General features: G+C 69.6%; 4 protein-coding genes across 4 annotated transcripts in view; 1 reads left to right on the top strand and 3 right to left on the bottom strand.

Moving 5' to 3' along the window:
* Nucleotides 1–1,046, bottom strand: part of H696_03764 (hypothetical protein) — a gene marked incomplete at its 5' end in the record, with an annotated part of 10,846 nt that extends 9,800 nt beyond the window's left edge. Inside the window, 2 exons of the mRNA XM_009497622.1 lie at nt 73–641; nt 813–1,046. Of these exons, the coding sequence (XP_009495897.1) occupies nt 73–641; nt 813–1,046 (803 nt within the window). The remainder of the gene's footprint in view (nt 1–72; nt 642–812) is intronic.
* A 2,714-nt stretch (nt 1,047–3,760) lies between these two features.
* On the top strand, nt 3,761–4,871 carry H696_03763 (septum-promoting GTP-binding protein 1; the record flags this gene model as incomplete). Its single annotated transcript, XM_009497621.1, has 4 exons — nt 3,761–3,825; nt 4,003–4,109; nt 4,232–4,440; nt 4,623–4,871. 4 exons carry the CDS (start codon nt 3,761–3,763, stop codon nt 4,869–4,871), a joined length of 630 nt encoding a protein of 209 aa, XP_009495896.1.
* A 62-nt stretch (nt 4,872–4,933) lies between these two features.
* On the bottom strand, nt 4,934–8,695 carry H696_03762 (hypothetical protein; the record flags this gene model as incomplete). The annotated part of the gene is made up of 2 exons (XM_009497620.1): nt 5,581–8,695; nt 4,934–4,943 (listed from the first exon to the last, which is right to left on the bottom strand). The coding sequence occupies exons 1-2, from the start codon at nt 8,481–8,483 to the stop codon at nt 4,934–4,936; spliced, it is 2,913 nt and encodes a 970-aa protein (XP_009495895.1). The 5' UTR covers nt 8,484–8,695.
* A 358-nt stretch (nt 8,696–9,053) lies between these two features.
* H696_03761 (hypothetical protein) lies at nt 9,054–11,932 on the bottom strand (the record flags this gene model as incomplete). Its single annotated transcript, XM_009497619.1, has 4 exons — nt 9,054–11,131; nt 11,249–11,305; nt 11,437–11,637; nt 11,770–11,932. 4 exons carry the CDS (start codon nt 11,930–11,932, stop codon nt 9,054–9,056), a joined length of 2,499 nt encoding a protein of 832 aa, XP_009495894.1.
* Between the last annotated feature and the right edge of the window lie 87 nt (nt 11,933–12,019).

Here is a 12,019-nt window from a genome sequence, read left to right as displayed (position 1 = left end):
GGGGGGGGGAGAGGAAGGAGGAAGGAAGGCGGGGAAGGAGGCGCGGGCCAGGATGGACACATGGGGGCGCACCTGTCGCCTGGGTTCAGGAATGAGGCGGCCTTGATCGACTGGATGAGGGTCAAGTACTCGCGCTGGTACAGGTAAAGGTTGCTGTCCTGATCGACCACCAGCAAGCCGCCAAGACCATCTTCGTACTCCAGGCGCGGGGCGCCCGGACGCTGGGCCTGGGTCACCGCATGGCTGGACAGCTCGGAAGAGGTGAAGGCCAAAAGACGAACCCCCTGGCGGCCATTGAGGTTGATGGTGGAAACACGCGGGGCAACCGCCCGCCGGGCCGGACGCCGAGGGGGGGTGGCGCTGCCGGGGGACCCGCCATCTGCCAGGCCGGCCTGGCGTGCGTAGAACGCCGCGGCAGAGGGCCGTGCACCGGGGCGACCGGCGGTGGCCCCGGTGTCCGGCATCGAGGGCGACACAGGCCGCACGGGCTCGGCCATGGAAGACACAAAGACAGGGGCCTCCTCCGGCAGGACGCCCTGGAAAAGGTGGATTTGACCATGCTGGTTGCCGATCGCCAACACCCGGTGCAAGCTATCGTAGGCCATGGACGAGGGGACGGCAAAGAAGCCATGAGTGGTGGTCTGTCGGCCAGGGCCAAAGGAGGGCCGGATGTGGGTGCCGAGAGATGTCAGACGGGGAGATGGATGGAAGAGAGGGGGAGCGAGAGGGAGAGAAGTGGGGGGGGGAGAGAGAGAGAGAGAGAGGTGGGAGGGGAAGGGGGAGAAGGAAGGGGAAGCCGAGACCCAGCGTACCTGGCCCACGCGTGGCAGCCATTCTTCGGGGTCAGGGCCGGCGCCAAGAGCTCGCGGAGCCGTGGTCGCGGCCGCCAACTGGGCAAAGAGATATTGCGCCGCTGGCTGGGAGGAGACCGCGCAGCCGGAGAACCCCTGGGCAAAGGTGCCGGTGTCTGTGTGCTGATCAGCCTCCAAGTGGTCTTGATCCGAGCCCTGGCGGAAGTTGTTGATGAAGTTCTTGAAGCTCTTCATGACGTCACACCCAGGGGCGGGGAGGAGAACCAGTGGAGGGGGGGGGGCGGAGAAAGGAGGAGGAGAAAAGTGCGAGAGGGGTGACGAGAAGGGAGGGTGATGAGGACGCAGGGGGGAAAGAGGCGTGTGGGGGAGGGGGGTGTGGGCATGCCTTGGCCGAGCTCCACGTTCGTGGCTCAAGAGCAGCTAAGCAGGAGGAGAACGAGGAGGACAGAGAGAGAGAGAGAGAGAGAGAGAGAGAGAGAGAGAGAGAGAGAGAGAGAGAGAGAGAGAGAGAGAGAGAGAGCGAGCGAGAGCGAGAGCGATCGAGCGGAGCTGAACGGATCGAGTGCCGGTAGATACTCGCGCGCAGACAGAGGGGGGCGGGGACCTCAGCGAGCGCAATCGGGCAAACTCCGAAAGGGGGCCAGTCCCCTCCTTGGCCCGGCCTGGCCCGGCCCGGCGCGGGCCGGGTGCCCGGGCCGATCAGCTTGGGGCCTAGCATGAAAACACGGGCCGCCGCAAGCCCCAAGCGCGCCCGGGTGGGGCAATCTCCCCAACCCCGCTATATAACAAGCAAGCCAGTTAGAGCCAGAACTGCGTGGGGGGCGGGGAGGGGGGGGGCCACAGGGCATTCTCAGACCCCGGCCGGGGGCGCCTCGGCCCAGGACCGGCCAGGGCCCGGCCCGGCTCCCCCCCCCCCCCGCCCTGCACCTCGACCAGCCGGAGCGTCGCCCCAACACGCGCAGGCTGGGGCTCCGCGCAGGAGATCGCCACGCCCAACATGCGCCGCCGCGTAGGGCCTAGTACTGTTCGCTGCCCCCCCCCCGCCCCGCCAAGGGAGACGGGGGCTGTGAAAGATAAGACGCGGGAGACAAGGATGGAAGAAAGCCGAGTCTCCAAGTCCAGCAAGTCCCGCGGCTCCCGGTCGTACTCGAGGCCAGGGCGAGAGCCAGTTTCCTGGGGCTTTTCTCAGCACCGAGGGCTGCTATGTGGCTAAGTTAATATACCCAGCAATCTGGAATCGCATATAACCGATCTATTAATATGCCCGGCTATCCTTGCCATTGGACCTTCTGAATATGTCCCCCCGGCCCTCCCCCCTGTCAACAGGCGGTTCCATGCCCGGCACGCGCGGGCCGCCGAGGGGGGTACGTGCGTTCGTGGCCAGACTCCAAAAGGGCGACGGTTCCCCCTCAGGCCGGGGCCCAGCGTTGGCATGCAGCCCGGCCCCGAGCCCTGCCAACGGTCAATATTCGGCGGTTCAGACACCCGCGCCCCCGCCTCCCTCCCCCCGGGAGACGGGCCTCTGTTTTTCGGGCTGCTGCCACCGGGGGTCCGAGGAAGCCGCGCTCATCCCAACATCTTCCCAGCCTGGAGGCCAAGGGTGCGTAGGAGATGGGTCCGGGGTCTGGGGCGCCGCGGCAGTGGTGGTGTGAGTGGGAGCCCGGGGGGAGGGCGAGGGGCGGGGGGGCGGGAGGGGGCCCCGGACTGGGAGGCTCGGCTGTGGAATGTGCACCTGAAGTCTTTAGGATTGTGTGCGAGCTGGCGATGGTACCAGAGACTGCCCCCTCCTCCCCTGCGAGCCGAGCCGGCCCCCAGCGCATTGCCGGCCCTGCCCCTGAGACTCTCGCGGTGGTCAGTGTCACACACACGCACACACACACACACACGCGCACGCTTACATTGCTCATGCCCGGCCGCCGTCCGAACCCCGTGCGTCCTACTCCCTAAGGCAGGCCGAGTGCCGGGCGCGCCCTCCCGCGCAGGGCGCCGACGTGACACCGGCACCAGGGGACCGGCGCGGGGGGTGCACCGGCCCAGGCCAGCGGTGCATTCCAAGCTCCCGGCCGCGCCCGAGAGGCTGGGATTTAGCTTTCCTGCTGCTGCCCCCTCCCCCACTCCCGATCAGTGGGCCGCCAGTGCGGGGATGTGTACGAGTGTGTCGCGAGAGCTCCAGCTCCCCGGAGACACCCCCCGCGGCCGGCCCGACGGTCGGGGAGTCGCCCCGGCGAAGGGTACGAGACAGACGGACACAGAATGGGGGGCCGTCCCGACCTGAGGCCCGGGCGCCTCCCCTTCCTGGGCCCAGCCGTTGTCGGCCGCACCCCGCCCCCTCCGATGTGTGATGTGTTCCTGGCATCGGGGGGGGGGGAAGATCCCCCGGGCCCTCGCGCGAACCCTCGTCCAGCAGGACTCGGGGCTCCTTGCCGGGTAGGGGGAGAGAGGGCAGGGGCCGACAGCGCCCCTTGGGGGAAGGGGGGGGGGGGGGGGCCAGCCGGCTTGGGCCCTGCTCTGCCGCCCCTATTATCCCCAAGCGCTGAAAAATGTCCGCGCTCATTCGGGCACTCCCCGATGCCGCCGGCACTGCCCTCCACTCCCCCTCCCCCCCCCCCCCCCCCCCCCCCCCCCCCCCCCCCCCCCCCCCCCCCCCCCCCCCCCCCCCCCCCCCCCCCCCCCCCCCCCCCCCCCCCCCCCCCCCCCCCCCCCCCCCCCCCCCCCCCCCCCCCCCCCCCCCCCCCCCCCCCCCCCCCCCCCCCCCCCCGCCCCCCCCCCCCCCCCCCTCCCCCCCCCCCCCCCCCTTTCCCCGCCCCCCCCCTCCGCGCCGCTCGACCCGCGCCCCCTGCGCCCCCGCGCCCTTCCGTCCTTCTGCCGGAGCCGAGCCGCCAATCGGATCTCGTCCCGCTCCCCCCCCCCCTCTTTCTCCCGTTTCTCTCGCTTTTCTTTCTTGCACCATGGACCCCAGCTTTGATCAGGCCGGCGACGCCCAGGGCTCTCAGTCCGCCGAGAAGAAGAACAGGTACTCCCTGTCCGCCGCCGCATGTTCCCTCCCTCCCTCCTCTCTATTCCACCTTGTCATGACCCTGTCGCCCCCCCCCCCTCTCTCTCTCTCTCCCCCTCGTCCCCACCCTCTTTGCTGACCAAACCCCTCTCTCCCTCTCTCCCGCTGCCCTCCGGCGCCGGGGCTCCGTCACAGTGTCGTTCTCAAGATCGGCATGGTGGGTGACAGCCAGATTGGTAAGACCAGTCTCATGGTCAAGTACGTCGAGGGCTCCTTCGACGAAGACTACATCCAGACTCTTGGTGCGTGTCCAGACCCGCGGCCCCGCTTCGATTTGGCCACATGCCTACATGCCACATACTGATCATCCATCGCCCCTCCCCCCCCCCCCCCTCGCTCCTGCTCCTGCGCCTCCCCTCCCTAGGTGTCAACTTCATGGAGAAGACTGTGCAGGTCCGCAACACCGAGATCACCTTCTCCATTTGGGATCTTGGCGGCCAGCGGGAGTTCGTCAACATGCTGCCACTTGTGTGCAGTGAGGCGGTAGTTCTGCTCTTCCTCTTCGACCTTTCTCGGAAATCCACCCTCAACAGTGTCAAGGAGTGGTACCACCAGGCGCGCGGTTTCAACAAGGTGCGTCATCCGCCTCCCCGCTTTGCTTTCCCTCCCCTCATTCTTTCGTTGTTGTCTGACCCTGTTCCATTGCTTGGAATGATGCCTCTTATGTGGCATTTCGCCCCCCCCTCTCCCTCTCTCTTTTTCTCCCTCTCTCTGCTTCTTCACGCTTCCATCTCTTGCTCTTCACTCCTCCAAAGAACGCCATCCCTTTCCTCATCGGCACCAAGTTCGACCAGTTTGCGCAGTTCCCCCTCGAAGAGCAGGAGGAGATCACCAACCAGGCGCGGAAGTTTGCCAAGGCCATGCGCGCGCCGCTCATCTTCTGCTCATCAGCCCGTTCGATCAACGTGCAGAAGCTCTTTAAGATCGTCCTCAGCCGCGTGTTTGACCTGAAGTGCACCATCGAGATCATTTCGGAGATCGGCTCCCCGATCCTCGAGTACTGAGATTGGGTGGCATTACGTGTGTATGCGTTTGTGGGTGCACGCGTGCCTGCGCACGTGCATGCTCACTCCTGCCTATATATATATACCTCTCTTTCTCTTTCTCCATCCCTATCTCTCTCTCTTCGCACCCACACACACCGCCCCCTCCCCCCCCCCCCCACGCGCATGATGCCCAGATGTGCACATATGTGTGCGTGTGTGCGTGTGCGTGTGCGTGTGTGTATGCATGCACGTGTGAGAAGAGGAGAAACCAGCCCGGCAGGTAGGACAAAGTGCGTGATGCATGGCGACGAAGAATGGATGCCCCTGTGCAGGGGGGGGGGGGGGGGGGGGGGGGGGGGGGGGGGGGGGGGGGGGGGGGGGGGGGGGGGGGGGGGGGGGGGGGGGGGGGGGGGGTCCTGGTGGAGGGGGGGGTGGTGGGTGGTGGGGGGCGGGGGGATGAGGGTGGTGGGGGCGGGGTGGGGGGGCGGGGGGGGAGGAGGGGGAGGGGGGAGGGGGGGGAAACAATGGAGGGGACTGGAGGGGGGCAGGTGAGGGGGGGAGGGGGGGGGGGGGGGCGCGGTGGGGACAGGAGCGAGGGGTGGATGAGCAGAAGGGGCACCGGGAGCCCGCCCAATGGGCCAAGGCGTGATATGATCGCACCGCACAGAGAGCCTGTTCGAACAGGGGCCGGGCAAGGGTCCCCTCCTGCACTTCCCAGGCGGCGTACGCGTGTTCGGGCGACACGCGTCCGGCCAAATCGCGCACCAAGTCCGCCAAGAGGAAGACACGCATTTGCGCCGGTGGCGTGGAGCCCCAGGCAAAGGGCAGGGATGCCCCGTGGAGGAGTCTCTCAACGAGGGCTCGAGCATCGGCGTCCGGCAGATCGGTGGCCACGATGAGCACCGCCGGGCGGGCCGCCCGGAGTCGCGCAGCTGCCTGGGCCTCCAGCATCTCCACCGGGGGCAGGCACAGGCGCTGAAGGGCCGGGTCGCGGATGCGCGCGCACTTCCGCTCGTAATCCGGCCCCCGGCGGAAGTGCCATGCCATGACCGGGGCCCCGGTGGCGGCCGCGGCGTCAGATGCCGGCCCCCGGCCGGCGGCCAGACCGGCCAGGATGTCGGCCGCCAGGGCCAGAAGACGCCGAGCCGGGCGCACCGGGTCACTGACCACACGCCATGCGCTTGCCTGGCGCAGGTCCGGGTATCGCCGGTACGGATAGTCGGCCATCTCGCGGCCGGCCGCCGGGAAGTCCATGGCCCAGTAAAGTGTGCCGAGTGAGAGGATCGGCTGGTCGGCCAGCCCCGGGGCCTGGAACAGCCGGACCAGGGAATCCGCCCGACGCCGGTACAGACTCCGCGGCAGCGGCGTCACCTGGTCGGCCTCCAGTCCGAGCAGGTCCCGGTGGTAGGCCACGGTCTCCGCCTCGGGGGTGTGCTCGTAGAGGGGGTTATGCAGCAGGCGGGCCAGGCGAAAGCGGTCGTTGCCCGAGGCCGGGGCAGGCGCCGCACCCAGGGGCCGGCCACTGGGCCGGCCGCCCCCCTCGGCCAGGCTCAAGGCCAACTCCGCCAGCAGCAGGCGAAAGTTCATGGTCGACAGCACGCGGCAGGGCAGACCGCCCGGCTGGCCACCGCGCAGGGCGTCCGCCGGGGCCCCGAGCCCCCCGGCCCCCGGCGGCAGCAGGTGGCCCGCGTCATACACCGACTCGAAGGCCCAGTCCCATCGGTAGTCGGCCACGTGGAAGCTGAAGTCCCACCCGGCGGCGGCTTGGCCCGTGCCCGAGTCCGAGCCCCGGTCCCTGGCGTGGTGCCGATGGCCGGGGCCGTGGGGCTCGTCTTCGTCCGTCGGGGCGGCTGCCTCCCGGTCGGGAGGCCGGTGGCGTCGTTGCCCCACGAGCGGCAAAACCAGCTGCCTGCCCAGGAGTCGCGCCAAAGCACAGGCACACTTGGCCCCGATGAGTTGGTTGTTGAGCTGCTCCCAGGGCATGTAGGTGAGCAGCCCGGCGGATGTGGCTCGCGTATCGGAGGCGAGATCGCCGATGCGCGTGGCCGGCTCCGGGGCGTCGAGCTCCAGGCGGACCAGGTCCAGCATGGCCGGCCAGAACCCGGCCCGCCGGGCTTCCACCGAGGCCTGGGCCAGCCACCGGCCCCATGCCCGGGGCATCAGGGCCGCGCGCAGGTCCTGCCGTGCCATGGTCGCACGGTAGGCCAGCAGCCAGGCGCCGGGTGAGCCGCTCGGCCCGGCGGCCGTGAGGCTGGTTGGCACGGCCGCCGGCCGGCCGACCGCCAGGATCACTCGCGCCCGGGGATGGGTCAGCCACAGTAGCCCGGCCAGGTGGTCGGTCTGCTCCCAGCCAAAGGCCATGCCCAAGTGCGGGTCCAGCGCCAGGACCCGGTCGCACCGACGCACATCCTGCAGGTATGCCGCCCAGCCGGCCGGATCCGAGCGCTTGCCCGCGGGCGGCAGGCTCAAACGCCAGCGCATGTCCCCGGCATTGGCGGCCGGCTCCCGGATGACGGTGGCCGCGGGGGCCGATGTGAGCGCCCCGGCCTGTGGCAGGTCGCCCGAGCGGGTGACGACGGCCGTGCAGCCGGCCGCCGGCGGGCGCGTATCCTCCAGGCGCCGGGTCCGAAAGGAGGCCATGTCCCGCCCGGTGGGCCAGGGAGCCGCCAATGCCAGGATGACTCGCCCGGCTGGCGGCTCGGTGCTGGCGCCGGCGCTGTCCGCCCCGGGCCGACACCCGGCGTCCGTGACGATGGCCAGCTCCGGGAAGACCAAGCGGGCCGCGGCCACTAGGGCTCCCGGCAGGGGCCGGGTCTGGACGCCGGACGGAGGGCAAAGTCCGGCCGGGTCGCCGGATCGTGCGTCCACTTCTCCCACCCAGGCCTCCGCGGCCAGTTCAAGCCAGGCGCAGTGTTGGCCCGAGCCCGGGAGTGCCTCGCGCCAGAGTGCGTCAATGGCCAGCAGGCCCGGCAGTAGGCCCAGGGTGCCGGCCGGGCCGACGAGCCCCGGGGCCCACAGTACCAACCGACAGCCGGGCTCATCCGCCGGGGCAGGCGCCATGCTGGGCCAGCCGCCCAGCGGCGCAGGCAGCGCATCGGTCCAAGACCCGGGCTCCGGATCCGGCGATGCCTCTGCATGCTCCAGGACACAAAAGCGCCCCGTCGGGCCGATATCAGCCCCGAGGTCCGGCAAGCCGGCGCTGTGGCAGGGGGTGGCCCAGCGCCAGCCGGAGCTGGCCACGGGCTCCGCCATGACGCCGGCCCCGGCCACAAGCAGCTCGCCAGTATCCGGGGCCGAGGCGCCGAGCCATGGCCGCATGCTTCGGGCAATGGCCCGGCGCGCGGTCGCCGGCATGCCGACGGGCAACCACTTCAGGAGACACACAAACACGAGCGCCAACACCAGAAGGGCCAGGCCTCGACGCATGGAGCGAGGCAGGAGGACACGCAGCCAGCGCCCCAGGCGCCGGGCCACACCGGCGGCAGGCCCTCCCGCCGCCACAGGCGTCGACGGTCGTCCACGGTCGCGGGCCGTGTGCTTGCGAGCCATCTCCCGCTGCTCCGGCGGCCTCAGCACATGGAGCGGGAGAGTGTGGCTCCGCTGGAGCGGTGCCCGGCGAAGACCCTTCATTCAGGTGGCCCACCCACGGCGACAGCGCCAGGCCCGGGCACCCGGAGCAGGGTCCGTCAGCAGGCCGAGCACGTCGGCAGGTGTATGCGCGTATGGGCGCTTGACTGTCCCGACTCAGGAGTTAAGGCCACAGCCGGGCGCGCGGTGGCAGGGCAATCTATCGCGGGCGTTTGGGGCAAAAAGAGGGGGTGGAAAAAAAGAAAGAAAAAAAACCCCGCGAAAAGGCGGATCGGAGGAGGGAGAGGACGCGGGGCGGGATGTCTCCCGGGCCCGCCGGCCCGCCGGCCCGGCCACGCCCCCCTTTTCCGGTCCCTCGCCCACAGGTGGGGAAAGGGTACCCCCAAGAGACCCACAATCACACCTGGGTGTCAGCAATGTCACGTGTGTGCTTAACTGATCACTGTCCATTTAAGCGGGAGGGCGGAAAAGGCACACCAAGCCGGGGGGGGGGGGGGGCGGAGGCAGGCCTACGGGGTGTATTATTATTCTTTTTTTTTCTTTTTTTTTTGCACGCCGAGGGAGGAGCGTGGGGGGAGTTTTGCGAGACGCGCCCCGGCGTCCTGGGACACACTACTGGAAGTCGTCGAAGGAGATCTTGGCCTTGCGTGACCGGGAGGAGGCCTTCTTGGCAGGCATCGGGGGGAGGTCGGCATCGGAATCGGAGTCGGAATCGGGGAGTGGGGCCGGCGCGGCCCGGCGAGCGGGGGCCGGAGGCTCGGTGGCCGGGAGGACCGTCGGCGATGGAATGCCCGAAGCCGGGGCCGACACCGGGGCGGCGCTCGGCGCAGAGGTGCTGGACTTCTTCTTCTTCTTCTTCTTGCCACTGCCATCTTCAGATGCGGGGGCCAGGTCCACCGAGGAGCCACTGACACTGACGGTGGCCGAGGACGAGGCGGAGGACTTCTTACGAGGGCGTGGGGCAGCCAGCCCGGTGGCCGAGTCATCGGAGAGAGCACGCCGCGAGGGGGACTTCGTCGAGCGAGGCCGGCTCGACGAGGCGGGACCGCCTCCCATGGAGAGGGTCAGCGCATCGAGATCCATATCGGCCATGACCAGCCCGGAGTGGTGGTCGTCATCGCTGTCGCTGTCCAGCGCCACGGCCACGGCCGTCGAGGCGGGCTGACGGGCCGGGGCCCGGGCCCGCGAGGAGGATGACGCCACGGCCGGCAGGTCCTCATCAGCCGCGACCAGCCCGCCGGTGCTGTAGCGGCTGTCGCTGTCGCTGTCGCTGTCGCTATCGCCATCCCGGGCAAAGGTGGCCGAGGCCGGGGCGGGCCTGCTTCGCGCCGGAGAGGGGCGCGTAATGCGAATGGAGGACATGGAGCCGGCGGTCGGGCCGGCGGCCGAGCCGGCTGCCATGTCCGGGAAGCCATCGTCATCACCGAGGACCAGGGGGTTGTCATCGTCCGAGTCCGAGTCCGAGAGGTGGGCCCGGGCCGCCGGGCGGGCCGGCTGCTTGGCCGGTTTCTTGGTCGAGGCGGCCGTGGCACCGGGCCGAGGCTTGCCGCCAGCCGCGACCGGCGCCCCGACAGTGGGGCTGTCCCAGAAGGCGTCGGCGATGGCCCCGCCATCGGCCAGCTCCAGGGTGAAATCATCCAGCGACCGGAGCGGCGTCTTGGAAAGGGTGACATTGGCGGCCGTCTCCTTGAGGGTGGGTCCGGTGGGCGAAGCCGGGCCCTTGGCGGCTTCGGCAGCCGCGGCGGAGCCCCCGCCGAAGAGGCGCGAAATGAAGGAGAAGGTCGAGCCCGGGGCGGTGGCCGATGGGGCGGCGGCGCCGCCGCCAGCGCCGGGGCCCGAGGTGGCCGAGGTCGGCGGCGACGCAGGGCCCGAGGCTACGGGGGCCGGGGCCGGGGCCGGGGCCGGGGCCGGGGCCGGAGGAGCGGACTTCGTCCGGGCGGGAGTCGGACCCGAGGCCGAAGTCGAAGCGGCGGCTGCCACAGGTACCGACACGATGACGGGGCTGCCTGCTGCCTTGGCCGGGGGGGCCGGCGCCGGGTCAGGGGCAGAGCCTGGGGCCTCGGCCGGCGAGGTGCGCACAATTCGAGGGGATGGCTTGGCGCGAATGTTGCGCTGCGTTTGAACATAGCGATCATAGGCATCCGAAGTGGATGCCAACTCGGCGGAGGTGGCCTCACGGAGCTCCGCCTCGCTGGCCTGGCGCTCGCGCGCCACATCGGCCCGGAGCTGTGCCAGGGACCGATCGACCACGGCCAGATACGGCCCGGCCAGCCACCGGTCAACCTGCCGCAGGCCAAACCCATTGGTCAGGGCCACTTCGGCGTAGTGGATCGGCGCGGCGCCCGGGCTGGCGTCGGCCGGCTGAACCTCACGCCGGGCCTCGGTGACCGCCAGCGCCAGGGACAGGCCCTCCTCGGCCGAGACAACCCGGTGGTCACCGCGGTCGCGGCAGGTGGCCAGCAGCAGGACGGGAAGGTGGGCGGGCAGGGTGTTGGAGGTGTTGGCTGGGCTTTCGGCATCCTGCTTGTCCTCTTCCTCGTCGGCCGGGCCGGAGCAGGAGCTAAGCAGCATGGTGCGCGCATAGTCGAAGGTCCAGCGCTTGGTCATGTCATAGACCACGACAATGCCGTCGGCATTGTGGTAAACGTCGATCGTACTGCTGTCCAGGGCGACGGCCCCGGAAGAGGCATCTGGAGCAGGAGGCCGAAAGGGCCGAGTCAGATGCCGGGGGAGAGGCATTTGCGCGAAGATGTGGCGGGCCGAAAGAGGGGGGGGGGGGAAATGGCAAAATGCAGGCATCGACGTACCCTTGCGGGCTTCATCAACCACATCCCACAGCTCAACCTTGACGGTCTCGTCGTATGCTGTGTCCCGACCGTGGGACATGATTGGGCGTTCAACAGGAGCATGGGTGAGAGGAGTTCTGCATGTGGGTGGGGGGGACACATGTGCCGAGGCAAGAGAGAGGGAGGGGGACCCGCGTGCGGGCGTGTACCTTTGTACTTCCATGCGACGCTGGTGGATGTGATTTCCGACGTCGGCAGGTAGGCGTCGGCATTGATGGTGGTCAGGCTGGCGGGGACAAAGGTGCCGGCAGTTTGGCTGGCAGACCCGGCCATGAAAACCGAGTATTCCTCAAATCGACGAATGAGCAGGGATTTCCCGGCGCCACGGTCACCGCGGACGAGGATCTTGACTGTGTGCAGTGGAGGTGTCCGCCGCGGTGAGTGGAGCAAAGAAAGGGAAAGGGGGGCGGTGTGGACGAGGAGTGGAGGGGGGCGCGGAGAGGGGAGGAGGGGCCGGGGGGGGGGGGGGGAGAACAACACACCATTGTAGTCGATTCCTCGAGAGAAGGCCAATCGCGCCGAGGCATCGATCTTGTGGATGGCCCGGTGGTCGGTGCCGACTGTCCCGGCCTGGGTCGGGGGCGTTGAGGCTGCCGCCACCGAGGGGGACTGTGAGCCCAGAGACGGGAGCCAAGAATTGAACATCGGTCTGCAAACAGGGAAGGGCGAGGGTGGTGGGGAAGCCCGCGCCGCGGGGCGTGTGCGTGGAGGTGTGTGGGCGTCTGGGGGGGG

Source organism: Fonticula alba, assembly GCF_000388065.1.
Source record: "Fonticula alba strain ATCC 38817 unplaced genomic scaffold supercont2.6, whole genome shotgun sequence".
Lineage (NCBI taxonomy): Eukaryota > Rotosphaerida > Fonticulaceae > Fonticula > Fonticula alba.
Note: the sequence above shows the minus strand (reverse complement) of the source record. Positions and strands in the feature narration are given on the sequence as shown.